The following is a 12,865-nucleotide window of genomic DNA, read 5'->3' as shown; positions in this document are numbered from 1 at the left end:
TTCTTCTAGGGAAGCTGGACAGATTCCCAGATGCCCAGTAAGAATCCAGAGCTAGAAGTCAAGACTTTTGTCATGGCTTCTGGTGGAAGCCACCCCCCTCACCTTGTGGAGGGGATCCTAGATCTCAAGAGTGCCCCCGTGAGTTCATGGGCATAAATGCAGCCCTCTTTGAGGCTCTGTTGACTCTGTGGCAGGGTTTTTGGTCTGTAAGCTGGGGTGGAGGTGGGGGTGGGGGTGATTAGGTCGGATTGAGTAAAAGCAGGGCATAGAGCAGACGCTTGGTTGGAGGTAGAGAAAGGTGTCAGGTACCTGTTGCCATGGTCCCTTCAGGAGAACAGCAGCGAGTCTGTCATTGCTTCTCTAGGAACTGGAGAAGCCAACAGCCATTGCCTACCGCATGAAAGGTGGAGGACAGCCTAGTGGAAGCAGCAGCAGCAGTACTGAGGACACTCTCAAGAGACCCCCAGAGCCAAAGCCAAAGCCAAAGCCAAGTCAGTGCCTCCTCAGGGTGGCTCTGGGGTTGGGGAGAGGTGTGAGAGGAAGGTGAGCTGGGGAGAAATTTGACTTCCTCTCTGTCTTGTACCCATCACTGCCCTCTGACTTGTTCCCTCAGTCCCAGGCCTGGATGCCTCTACGCTGGCTCTACAGCAAGCCTACATCCACAAACAGGCTGTGCTACTGGTGAGTGATGGGGGAAGGGAACACCAGCAGGATGGAGGTCCATGATAGACCTGTCTGGTCACCCATCCCCTCTCCTCAGGCCCGAGAAATGACCCTGCAGGCCATGGCACTTCAGCAGCAGCCCCTGAGTCCTGCCCCAAGACCCCTGCCCCCAGAGGTAAGCTGAACCCATCCAAGGTGAGGGGTTGCCTGGAGATGACAGCCATAAAGGATTGCTGTGCTGTTTCTGGGCATCATGGTGCCTCTTGAGCCCAGACCCCCACAGCCCACCTTGGGCAGACTCAGGGTCCTTGAGAACAGGCTAGCATATTCTGGGTGACCTATTTCATGCCTTGCTTTTTGCAGAAACCCTTAGCTCCAGAGGCCCGGCCAAAGTTTGTAGGTACCGGCCCCCCAGCCAAGCCTGTGCTCCTGCGCCCCTCTCCACAGCCCTTGGCCTCAGTCCCTCCAGCCAAGGCCCCAAGGCCCCCCACCAAACCTGTAGCTGTTCCCATTCTAGCTCAAGACCAGGCCCTTCCAGAAAACAGTGAGTGACCACCCCAGCATGTGGGGTGGGGGTCCTCCCAGGCAAGATGGAAGGGGCAGGGGGGCATGTAGCTGTGGCTCTGTGGCTTTACTCTGCACCCAACCTTTGCCCCTCACCCCTTTTCCCACAGGCTCCCCAGAGCTGGTCCGATACTCTACACTCAACTCTGAGCATTTCCCACAACCCACACAGCAGATCAGAAACATTGTCAAGCAGTATCAGCAGCCCCCCCGGGGAGGCCGCCCTGAGGCCCTCAGGTGGGCACCCACCCACCGGGCACCCACCCACCCCAATGCCTCCCAGGGGCCAGTGCCTGGTATCACTCACAGAGCCCCAGCCAACGCTTTCAGCCAGGAGGCCATGTGTGTCCACGGGTCCTGCTGAGCCCTAGGGGAAAAGAGAGGCCTTGGCTGCTGGTCCCAGTTGTGTGGTGTGATCTCAAGCCAGTGTCTGCTTTTCTCTGAGTTTTTGCTTCGAATTTGATGGGGGACACCGAATTTGGCAGGGACACCCCCCATGTGATGGGGACACAGAAGACTTGGTGTCCAATCCACCACCTTTTGCCTGCCAGGAAGGACAGTGGGAAGATGTTCATGAAGCGACCAGACCCCCACGAGGAGGCTTTGATGATCCTAAAGGGGCAGATGACTCATCTGGCCGCAGCACCTGGCACCCAGGTGAGGGTGGGCTGGGCTGGGCCCAAAAACCAAAGAGGTGGCCTTGGAAACTAGCCCCCCCCCCCATCAGCCATGATCCTGCTACTGCCTGCTTCACAGGGCTCACCTGAATATTCTCTTGGGGGTGGGACAGGTATCCAGAGAGGCTGTGGCCCTAGTGAAGCCAGTGACCAGCGCCCCAAGGCCATCCATGGGGCTCACTCCAGGTGAGGGCCAGGAGGGAGGGAGGGGTTAGCTGACAGGGATCCCAGAATAAGAGCAAATCTGTGAGCTCAGGGGGGACTGCGTGTGGGTGACATTTGTTCTATGTCTCCAAGCCCATGAGTGTATATATATCTTTTATTTTTTGTCAGTCCTAGGGCTTGAACTCAGGGCCTGGGTACTTTCCCTGACCTTCTTTTGCCCAAGGCTAGCACTCTGCCACTGGAACCACAGCACCACTTCTGGCTTTTTCTGTTTATGTGGTACTGAGGAGTCGAACCCAGGGCTTCATGTATGTGAGGCAAGCACCATGAGTATATTTTGTGTGGATGCTGATGTCATAGTACCAACACTTAAATCATCAACTTAAGACAGGCCCACCCTGGTTTCCTGTCAGTCTGCTGTCCCTTTGCCCAGATAGACCCCTCTGTCCACACAATCTTCGTGCCTGGTCCCTTCTTGTCATCCAGTATCAGTTCACATGTCACCTCCTTAGGGAGGTTTGTCTAGACCTCCTGGACTGAAGGTGCTACTTCACATATCAGCTCCCCATCCTCTGTCCTGAATCACCCTGCCATACTTCTGCCCTGGCTCCTAGCACTAAGAGCTTTGGGTTTCCCGGCATAGGCTGTAAGCCATGAATAAAGGGCAGGGCTCATGAGTGTGCCCATGAGCAGTTGGACATCACATCCTCTGTTCCCTCCCAACTGGTCCTACCTCTTCCACTTGGTCCTGAAATGCCTTTCTTGTCTCATGCTCTCTCTAGTACTGCCTTCTCGGTCACTGGAACCCCCGGAGGAACCTGTGCAGACACAGCTGCACCGCCCCTTCAACCCCAATTTCTACAGCTACCAGGACGCCCCCTGGCGGATCTTCCTGCGTAAAGAGGTACCGGGCCAAGCCCATCCCACACCACCGGAAGGATTGAATGAGGACAGAAGGGCTCCAGGATAGCCCCAAGGACAGGCTTAGGAGAATGAAGTATTAGGGCTGAGGCTAGGAGTGAAGTCAGTGCCAGGGGCAGGGCTGGTATAGAATAGGGCAGCATCTAGGAGTTGGGGCTAGGTACAAAGTGACACCTATTGAATTCCGATCCCTGCAGGTGTTTTACCCTAAGGACAGCTACAGCCACCCTGTGCAGCTTGACCTCCTGTTCCGGCAGGTGAGTCCCCTCTTCCTCCCTAGCTTCACTGTTCTCATCAGGACAATGGCCATATATGATAGTTGCACATTCTCTTCTGCACTGTGGGATTTGGGGTCCTCGAGGTTGGAGAGCTGTCTGAGTCCTCCCATGATCAATGTCACTGAACCCACAACTCAGTCTACTCCAAGTACTGATCTATCTGAGCTGAGGCAGGGCCCAGAAGTCAAATCTGAACTCTCCACTTGATCAATAAGGAAATTGAGACTGAGGAAGGGTAGAAAGGAGTATAGAGATGAGGAGATATGAGAAGGTTCTGTCAATTGAGCTGTTTCTGGGGGGGACCTGGCTTACAGTTGACCCCAGTGCTACAGAAGGGACCCCACCCCTGCCACTCCCTCACACAGTCCAGCCTGGGTTTCTGGCGGAACCACCTACCCCCCTCCAATTTGCATTATGGTCTGTTCCTGCAGATTCTGCACGACACACTGTCTGAGGCCTGCCTGCGTATTTCTGATGATGAGAGGCTCAGAATGAAGACATTCTTTGGTATCTCAGGGATGAGGGGCAAGGGGAAGGGTGCTGACTGGGCAACTAGCCAGAGCCCTGGCTGGCCCTTTCCAAGAGGGAGACTGAGTGGACACTCATATATGCCCCTTCTTACTCCACTTTTGGACTCTTCTATGCCTGGGTGCATGTTTGAAGTCAGTGATGTCTGCTATGCAGACATGTTCTGGCCATCTCATCTATCTCTGACTCTCAGCTTCCCAGTTGGTCAGATACCTTCTTGCTAGTGGCAGCCTGTCTCCCAGATCTCCCTGAGATGTGGGTTGGCAGAGGGAAAGGAAGAGGATCCTGACTAGACCTGGCCTCTCTTAGCCCAGAACCAGATGGACACACAGCGGCCTCTGGTAACAGAGAGTGTGAAGCGGGCTGTTGTCAGCATTGCCAGAGACAGCTGGGAAATCTACTTCTCCCGCCTCTTCCCTGCCACGGTATGAGCCCTCTGCCTGTCCCTCCCTGCCTGCCACACCACTCAGAGCTGAGGCTAGAAGGCCTCTCACCTGACCTTCATCCTCACCCCAGGGCAGTGTGGGCACTGGTGTGCAGATCCTGGCTGTGTCCCACATGGGCATCAAACTTCTGCGTATGATCAAGGGTAGCCGGGAAGCCAGCGGGCAGCTGCGGGTTCTGCGTGCCTACAGGTGACCAGCAGGTGGTGTGAACAGGGATAGGGCACAGACTGGGGCTAGTGTTTTCTCATTCTGTCCAGAGCTGCTTACCAAATATATGTGATGTGCCCAGCTCTGTGCCAAGTCTTTTCAGAGATGGGGAAACTGAAGCTTAGAGAGAAAAGTTGCCTGTCTCTAGTCACATTGATGGGAAGTGATTGAGCTAGGAGCCCATTAACCTTCCTTATCTCTCATAATTACATACTAGACCTACTTCCAGAGCTCTGTGCAGGGAGGTGGAGGAGAGGGGGGATGCTGAGTCCCAAGGCAGTGGGAGGGGAGCCAGGGCTCTATCTAGAGTCTTTACTGAGTCCTCAGACTCCTTTCCTTTTGGTCCCTTTTGTTTCTTCCAAATGAGTCAGGAAGAGCATTTATCACCAGTTGAATGAAAGCTCCTTGCTATGATAGAAGGAGAGAATTTGGCAATGAATCACAGAGATAGATTTGTATGGGCAAAATCTGAGAGGTTGGCACATTGGTTCAAAGAGTGGTAGAAGATGAGCTGAATCCACAGACAGAGGGTGGGAGATGGAGGCAGGCAGTGCGGGGGTGTGGGGCTGGGCTTTGGGGATGGGACAGAGCAGATCAGAATGAACACAATAGGTAGGGGAGGGCATCCCGCTAGAATGTGGTCATGCCCTCACACCTCTTCCCACCCTCCAGCTTTGCAGATATCCTGTTTGTGACCATGCCCTCTCAGAACATGCTGGAGTTCAACCTGGCCAATGAGAAGGTCATCCTCTTCTCAGCCCGAGCTCACCAGGTCAAGACCCTGGTGGATGATTTCATTCTGGAACTGAAGAAGGTAAGGACTGCCCCTCCTATGCCTCTTGTTGTCTCTAGCCATGGACCACACAGAGAGAGAGAAAGATGTTCTAGTGCAGAGTGTGTGTGTGTGTGTGTGTGTGTGTGTGTGTGTGTGTGTCCCACAATCTGAGTCCATAGACATCAGCATGCTTTCAGGCCTTTGTACAGATTGAATCTTCTATGCAGCATTCTATCCAGCAGGCCCCTCCTGCTTCTGCCTGCTCCTTCAGCACTTTCCCACATCTGGCCTCAGCAGTGTGGCCCAGCACCTCCTCTAAGCTCCTGGAAATGGTCTTAGCCTCCTCCACAGTACTGCTGCACCTCTGCCTCTGTCCATCCTCAGCTCTGCAGCCTAGCATCTGGCTGGGAGACCTCACAGTGGGAATGTAACTGCAGTTTTTAGATCCCAGGCCCAAACTCCAGGAGTTCTGTATATATCAGGCCCAGCTACTCGCCCTTAAAGAAAATGTGGTCAAAGGTAGAGAAAGGAGATTTATTATGTGGCAGCCAGGGGAAGATAGTACTTCAGTTTATTTTTAGCCAGCTTTAGGTTTTCTACACAAAGAACTAGGGTTAAGGGGAGGAGGAGGGTATGTAGAATTATTAAGCAGCCCTGGTCAATGAATGGTCTGGTTGATCATTACTTCAGTCCTTATTTTGGGAAAGGCTCCAGAGAGGTTGTTATTGCTCTCATCACTGGTCAGGATAAATAAGGCATTATTGATTGGGGATTATCTGTCCTGAGGAAGTTCTGTTATTCTTTAGGGGTAGTTTATGTCCCTGTAAAGATGTATTGATTAGTGACAAATGCCATCCTTCCCAGTGATTGCAAAGTGACTGCAGAGAAAATGGCTTAGAGCATATACAAAATGGAGGCAGGAACACAAAGTTTTTCACCTGTTTCTAATCACTTCATGGGCCCAGTAAAAGCAGAATTTGAGTTTGGTGGGTCAGGCACATGTGTGCCTAACATCCAGTTTTGTAAAAGTGAGAGGCGAGGCTTTCCCCAGAAGGCCTTTTTTCCCCCCTCTTCTGGCTAGGGATGCTCCCTTCCATGAGGCCTTGGGGAGGATGGAAGGACTGGGGAGGGGCTCTGAGCTGCTGGCAAGAGAGCTAGGAGGGCACTTCAGTCCCTCACCTTCTCCTCGTGGTCTCAGGATTCTGACTATGTGGTTGCCGTGAGGAACTTCCTCCCTGAGGACCCAGCCCTGTTGTCCTTCCACAAGGGTGACATTATCCATCTGCAGCCCCTGGAACCACCTTGCGTGGGTCAGTGCCATGGGAGGCCGGGGGGGCGAGGGGGGGGTGGTTAGCCCAAAAAGGGACAGCTGGTGGAGGGGCTTCCCAAGCAAATGCTGATCAAGCCTGGCCCACAGGCTACAGCGCTGGCTGTGTAGTCCGGAAAAAGGTGGTGTACCTGGAAGAGCTTCGTCGCAGAGGACCTGACTTTGGTGGGTATACTGGGGGGATGCCCCCCACAGGGGTCCTCCTAGCTTCATACATACACTGTAAATGAACAGTGAGCCTCGAAGCTTTCTTATCTGTCAAAGAAGCCCTATAAGGGCTGGTGGTAGAGTGCTTGTCTAGCATGTGGGAGGCCCTGGGTTCAAACAGCTCCATTACCACACACATAAAAAAGAAGCGGAACCAAAAAGCTTTGGACTGAGGTGTATGGTTCCGTGGTAGAGTACTTGCTTTGTGTGCTTGAGGCCCTGAGTTCAACTCTAGCACCATACAACACAAAACGGCTCCATGGCATGACATCTCACAAAGCTCTAGGGAGAGATCAAAGAGGTACCCGAGTGCGCCTGGAGGGTCCCTTTTGTCCCAAAGGAACTTCTGTTTTGTGTCAGACCCTTATCTCTCCCCTAGGCTGGAGGTTTGGGACCATCCACGGGCGTGTAGGACGCTTTCCTTCCGAGCTGGTGCAGCCTGCTGCCGCCCCTGATTTCCTGCAGCTGCCAGTGGAGCCGGGCAGGGGCAGGGCTGCCGCTGTGGCAGCGGCTGTGGCCTCTACAGCCGCAGCCCGGGAGGTGGGCCGCAGGAGAGAGGTGAGGCTGATGGGGGGCGCGGCCAGGTGATGCGACCCGGATCAGCCAAGAGCGCGGCCGGTCCTGGAGCAGGACTGGCCGGATGTGTGACCCGCGTGTGGCGGTGTGGCCAGGCAGGGTAGGGAAGGGTGATATCAGGTCAGCTGGTGGCAACCAGAGAGCCCAGCCTTAGCCACCCAGGAAGTGTGGCGGATCTGGAATGAGCCGGGGACGTGCGGAGGGTCTAAGGAGCGAGGGGCGGGTCAAATGCGGATAACCCCAGGCAGGGACCGCTTTGTGGGCGTGGCCCGTGGCAGGCTCAGAGGAGGCCCCTGGGACCGAGTCCAGTCTAGATGAGTGGGTGGGCTGCTTGCGAGAGTCTGGGTGGTCCGGAAGGGGTTACCTTGAGTTAGCCTGGGGCGGAGAGCAAGATGGGCTGTGGCCGAGGAACTTTCCTACAAGGTCCTTTTCCCACAGGGTCCCCTAATCAGGGCACGCTCCGCCGACCGTGGGGAAGACCCCTTGGCGCCCCCACCATATACGATACTTGAGTTTGCACAGAAGTATTTCCGAGACCCTCAGAGGCGACCTCAGTGAGTGGTGTTCCCAATCCTGTTTCCTACACTCTTTGGGACTTCTTGCAGCCTTCTTAAGTTGCCAGTTGTGGGGCAAGAAGGCCCTACTTTTGGTGGGGTGAGGGACTGCCCAGTTGTGAGGGCCTCTCCAGGAGAGGTCCCCTCCAGGAGAGGTCCCAGAAAGTGAGTCGGGAACATTCCCACCTTGGAGGTTGCTGTGGCCAAAGACTGAGAGGCAGGCCTGGTCAGTAGCACCCACTTCCTGTTGCAGGGATGGCCTCAGGCTGAAATCCAAGGAGGACCGGGAGTCCAGAACCCTGGAGGACATGCTTTGCTTCACCAAGGTGTCCAGTCCTGAGCATCAGTTTCTCCATCTGTAAAGCAGTGATGCACGATCCCTGGGACAAATAATTCTGTCTTTAGTGACACTTTCTAGCTCTCGGGAGCCATGGGCCAGATTTTCCCCAGGAGCATATGTATCTGCTGTTGAGTTTAGCTTTCCTGTTGTGATGTGGGCCCTTTCTGTCAAAGTGCAGCCTGGGAGCTCAGGCAGGTGGCTCACACCAGTAAGCCTAGCTACTCAGGCAGCTGAGATCTGGAGGATAGTGTGATTCAAAGCCAGGTTGGGCAGAAAAGTCTGCAAGACTCCATTTCCAAAATAATAGCAAAAAGCAGGACTGGAAGCATCATTCAAATGGTAGAGTGCCAGCTTAGCAAGCTAGAGGCTCTGAATTCAAGCCCTAGTAGGATGAAAGGATGAGGAGGAGAAGAGCCTGAAAGCAGGATATGACCCTCTTCTGTCATGACATGGCCTCCCTCCTCCCCTCACAGACACCACTCCAGGAATCCCTTATTGAACTCAGTGACAGCAGCCTCAACAGAATGGCCACTGACATGTTCGTAGGTGTGTATGTTGGGAGCTGTAGCCAGCGCACTGTGGAGTGTAGCACTGTGTGAAACCTGCTTGTCTCCTCTCCTCTCTGTGCTCAGATTCTTCCCCTCTTCAAACTCAGACATTGAATACTCTGAAGATGACTGTGGTGACAACTTCCCAGGGAGGGACTGGCCCCTGGGGTAGGCAGCTGGTGGTCAGTGGTCTGATAGGACTGGTCTTTCCTACAGCTGTCATGAGATTCATGGGAGATGCTCCACTGAAGGGCCAAACTGAACTGGATGTGCTCTGCACCCTCCTGAAGGTCAGCACAGATGATGATGCCCCATGTTCCCTTTCTGTTCTGTGACTCACGTTCCCCATCTGTCAGCTGGAGTAGCCAGACATTGGGTTTGGGAAGCTTCTCTGGTAACCCAAAGAGGAATGGGGAGTGGGCCATGGACGGAAGGGATGCCAGGCCTATCTCCAAGTTTTCCTCTTGTTCTTTTGTACCTGGTATGTGGCCTAGCTCCTGGTATGACTTTGGCAAGTGACCCTGCCTACCTTCTTTCAGTTTTGCGAGGACCATGAGGTCATGCGAGATGAATGTTATTGCCAGATCATAAAGCAGATTACTGACAACACCAGCTCCAAGCAGTGAGTCATCTGGGCTTTCCCCCACTCACAGTGTCCATGTTCGGCCTTCCTCACATCCTCCCTATTACCTTTCTCTCCACTCCCGTGTTCTTAGGATCATTTGGTCTGGGACACACCATTTTTGCTCACTGGGCTTTAGTTCCCTCATCTGTAAAATGGCAATGCTAGTGTCTAAATTCAAATTCTTGAACACAATGACAGCAACCCAATTCAGGGCTGGTTTAAACAAAAGAGGGATGTTGTTGGTTCAAACAACAGAAAAGTCAGTGAATATATGGCTTCAGGCATAGCTAGATCCAGGTGTCCTTAGGAAGCATGCTTTTTCCATTGCCTGGTCCTGCTTTTCTCTGTGCTGATTTCATCCCCCAAGTGGTCTTTCTCACAGCTTAGCAAAGTGACCGCTCTGGTAAACATTTCTCCAGCTCAACAAGCCCAAGGAAAGCTGCAAAGATCCCCATATCCAGCCAGCTCATCCTTGGCCCAAGAACAGTGGATGAAGGAGATTCGTGCTGATTGGTTAACACTTGGTGTGAACTCCAGTTGGTCATCTTATGCTCATCCCCGAGCCAGGCACCCTGGCCCTCTGTGATGTGGCCCCATGTATGTGTGCTCCCAGGGATAGCTGCCAGCGAGGCTGGAGGCTGCTGTACATCGTGGCTGCCTACTACAGCTGCTCTGAGGTCTTCTACCCTCACCTCCTCCGCTTCCTTCAACATGTGAGCTGGACTCCAGGCCTGCCTTTCCAGGGTAAGGAGCCTGTGAGTGGTGATATGCCTCTCGCATGGGGACAGAGCAGGCACCCACAGGCACCCAGAAAGCCTTGCCTTTCAAAGGGACCTGGGAAATACTAACTAATGTTAACAATTCCCCAAACACTCATGGAGATCCCAAAGGAAACATGCAGTGGGTCAGCTCGTGGTGGGCGAGGTTAGGTAAGGCCTCCTGGAGGAGATTTGTGATTGTGTGGAAAGGATTTTCAGGTGGAGTGAGGGGCAGATGCAAAGGCCCAGAGGTAGGAGTATGTGGCACAAAGGAGAAGGGGTGGAGGAGGTGGGGATGATAAAAAAAGTGCTTCTCTGGCTGCCAGGATCTTCAGTGGGCCCCAAGCCAGTGGCAGGGTTTCAGCCTTTGCCCTTAGCAGTATGAGGAAAATGGGCTGGTTCTCAGCCTTGTTTCCATAGCAACCCTGAGGACCCTAAGAAAAAGGCTAGAGCTCCTCTAGTCAGCCTATAGTGATGACAGCCATGTACAATATAAAGTAGTTCACTCTCCTTGACTCTGAATCATTCTTTGATTCAGTTAACAAACATTCCCTGATCAACAGATAAATGGAGCCAGCTCCTCGGGGAAGGGCTCCCAGTTAGGGGAAGACAGCAAAATGTACCCTAGAACTCTTGGCCCCTCCCTGCAGCAGGATGAGAGCCTGGTCAACCTAGAGACATGGAGCACTGATAGTCAGGCCTTTGCACTGGCACCACAGGGGGGGTCTTGGATGGCAGGCACATTGCACTGTCATGCCAGCCCAAACCTGTTGGAAACTAGCAATCAACAACACAGATTCATAGTTGTTTCTAGGCTCATAGGTAGCCCAGGGCAAGATGAGGCCATAACCACCTGGGGTATGGGTTTGAATTCAGATCTTAAACTCCAGTTCCTTCCTGATCTCTACAAGTCACTGCCCCTCACTAGCCCAATGTCCTCAGATGTCAGATGGGGCAGGCTGGATGCCTCTTCCACAATTTGTGGAAAGAATACAGGGAGTTCCTGGCTAGAGCAAGAAGAGGCCTTTTCTTTCCATTGCTGACCTTGGACAAGGCCTTGACTGCCTGCCCTCCATAGGGATTGCCAAAGCCTGTGAGCAGAACCTTCAGAAGACCTTGCGCTTTGGGGGTCGTCTGGAGCACCCTAGCAGCATGGAGCTCCGGGCTATGTTGGTAAGTCTTGAGTGGGAGACATAGCCCTGCCCAGACACTCCTCTGCATGTCCTGCCTGGGGTGTGTGGATAGGTCCTATGAGGCCCAGGTGCAGAAAAATCACTGCCCCGGCATACCTGGGACCCCTTGGGTTGGGGTCTCCCATGAGAGGGGTCAGCAGCTTCCCAGATCCCAGGGCCGGCCCAGCCTCTCATTCCTGTCCTCTTCCCTACCCCTAGGCAGGCCGAAGTTCCAAGAGGCAGCTCTTTCTTCTTCCTGGAGGTCTGGAACGCCACTTGAAAATCAAAACATGCACTGTAAGTGAAGGAGTGTTACCGGCAGGTAGGCACTAGGTCAGGCGCACCCCAGTCTTGAAGGGGTGGTTATAGAGTGATGCCCAAGAGTCCTGAGGCCCTCGTGGGCTCTCCCACAGCTCCACAAGGAGGAACTTACAGCTGAGTCTCCATATTTACCCATTTTACAATGTATAGACTCGACCAACTTCTGAGTGAAAATAAACTGAACACACACAGATTTGTGTGTGTGTGTGTATGCATGCCAGCTCTGGGGCTTGAACTCAGGTTCTGAGTGCTGCCCCTTACTTTTATTGCTCAAAGCTGGCTGGCACTCTACCACTTAAGTTACAGCTCCACTCTAGCTTTTTTTTTTTTTTTTTTTTTTTTTGGCCAGTCCTGGGCCTTGGACTCAGGGCCTGAGCACTGTCCCTGGCTTCTTTTTGCTCAAGGCTAGCACTCTGCCACTTGAGCCACAGCACCACTTCTGGCCATTTTCTGTATATGTGGTGTTGGGGAATCGAACCCAGGGCCTCATGTATACGAGGCAAGCTCTCTTGCCACTAGGCCATATCCCCAGCCCTCCACTCTAGCTTTTTGGGTGACTAATTGGAGATAAGTTTCATGGACTTTGCTGCTTAGGCTAGCTTCAAACTGTGATCCTCAGATTTCAGCTTCCTGAGATAATACAGGATAATAATGATTTGTGGGGTGTGTGTGTGTGTGTGTGTGTGTGTGTGTGTGTGTGTGTGTGTAACCAGCAAGGGGCTAGGAATGTGGTTTTGTGATAGAGTGCTTGTCTAGCAAGCATGAAGCCCTGGGTTTTATTCCTCAGTACTGCTTCAACAGAAAAAGCCAGAAGTGGTGCTTTGGCTAAGTGGTAGAGGGCTAGTCTTGATCACAGAGAGGCTCAGGGACAGAGCCCAGGATTCAAACTGCAGGACAGGCAAAAAAGAAGAAAAAGAAGGAGGAGGAGGAGGAGGAGGAGGAGGAGGAGGAGGAGGAGGAGGAGGAGGAGGAGGAGGAGGAGGAGAAGGAAGGAAGGAAGGAAGGAAGGAAGGAAGGAAGGAAGGAAGGAAGGAAGGAAGGAAGGAAGGAAAGAGAAAGAAAGAAAGAAATAGCAAAATGCCTGAATGGAGCCATGGCTCAAGTAGAATGCTAGCCTCTCAGGCACAGGGCCTTGTGAGGCTTTTGTTTGTTTGTTTTGCCAGTCCTGGGGCTTGAACTCAGGGCCTGAGCACTGTCCTTGAGCTTCTTTTTA

General features: G+C 53.2%; 1 protein-coding gene across 1 annotated transcript in view; it reads left to right on the top strand.

Annotated features, from left to right (window-relative positions):
• The window catches only part of Myo15a (myosin XVA), a 51,336-nt gene that overhangs the window by 26,498 nt on the left and 11,973 nt on the right, over positions 1-12,865 (top strand). The window contains exons 34-57 of the mRNA XM_048365491.1: positions 365-491; positions 614-681; positions 761-838; positions 1,027-1,207; positions 1,338-1,464; positions 1,779-1,884; positions 2,018-2,090; positions 2,852-2,973; positions 3,188-3,247; positions 3,700-3,775; positions 4,106-4,221; positions 4,313-4,431; positions 5,122-5,263; positions 6,423-6,534; positions 6,642-6,716; positions 7,138-7,316; positions 7,773-7,888; positions 8,142-8,214; positions 8,702-8,774; positions 8,993-9,066; positions 9,316-9,398; positions 10,015-10,145; positions 11,238-11,332; positions 11,551-11,628. Coding sequence (XP_048221448.1) covers positions 365-491; positions 614-681; positions 761-838; positions 1,027-1,207; positions 1,338-1,464; positions 1,779-1,884; positions 2,018-2,090; positions 2,852-2,973; positions 3,188-3,247; positions 3,700-3,775; positions 4,106-4,221; positions 4,313-4,431; positions 5,122-5,263; positions 6,423-6,534; positions 6,642-6,716; positions 7,138-7,316; positions 7,773-7,888; positions 8,142-8,214; positions 8,702-8,774; positions 8,993-9,066; positions 9,316-9,398; positions 10,015-10,145; positions 11,238-11,332; positions 11,551-11,628 — 2,484 coding nt within the window. The remainder of the gene's footprint in view (positions 1-364; positions 492-613; positions 682-760; positions 839-1,026; positions 1,208-1,337; positions 1,465-1,778; positions 1,885-2,017; positions 2,091-2,851; positions 2,974-3,187; positions 3,248-3,699; positions 3,776-4,105; positions 4,222-4,312; positions 4,432-5,121; positions 5,264-6,422; positions 6,535-6,641; positions 6,717-7,137; positions 7,317-7,772; positions 7,889-8,141; positions 8,215-8,701; positions 8,775-8,992; positions 9,067-9,315; positions 9,399-10,014; positions 10,146-11,237; positions 11,333-11,550; positions 11,629-12,865) is intronic.

The sequence above is a fragment of the Perognathus longimembris genome, chromosome 17, assembly GCF_023159225.1.
Source record: "Perognathus longimembris pacificus isolate PPM17 chromosome 17, ASM2315922v1, whole genome shotgun sequence".
NCBI classification, from domain to species: Eukaryota; Metazoa; Chordata; class Mammalia; order Rodentia; family Heteromyidae; genus Perognathus; species Perognathus longimembris.
Note: the sequence above shows the minus strand (reverse complement) of the source record. Positions and strands in the feature narration are given on the sequence as shown.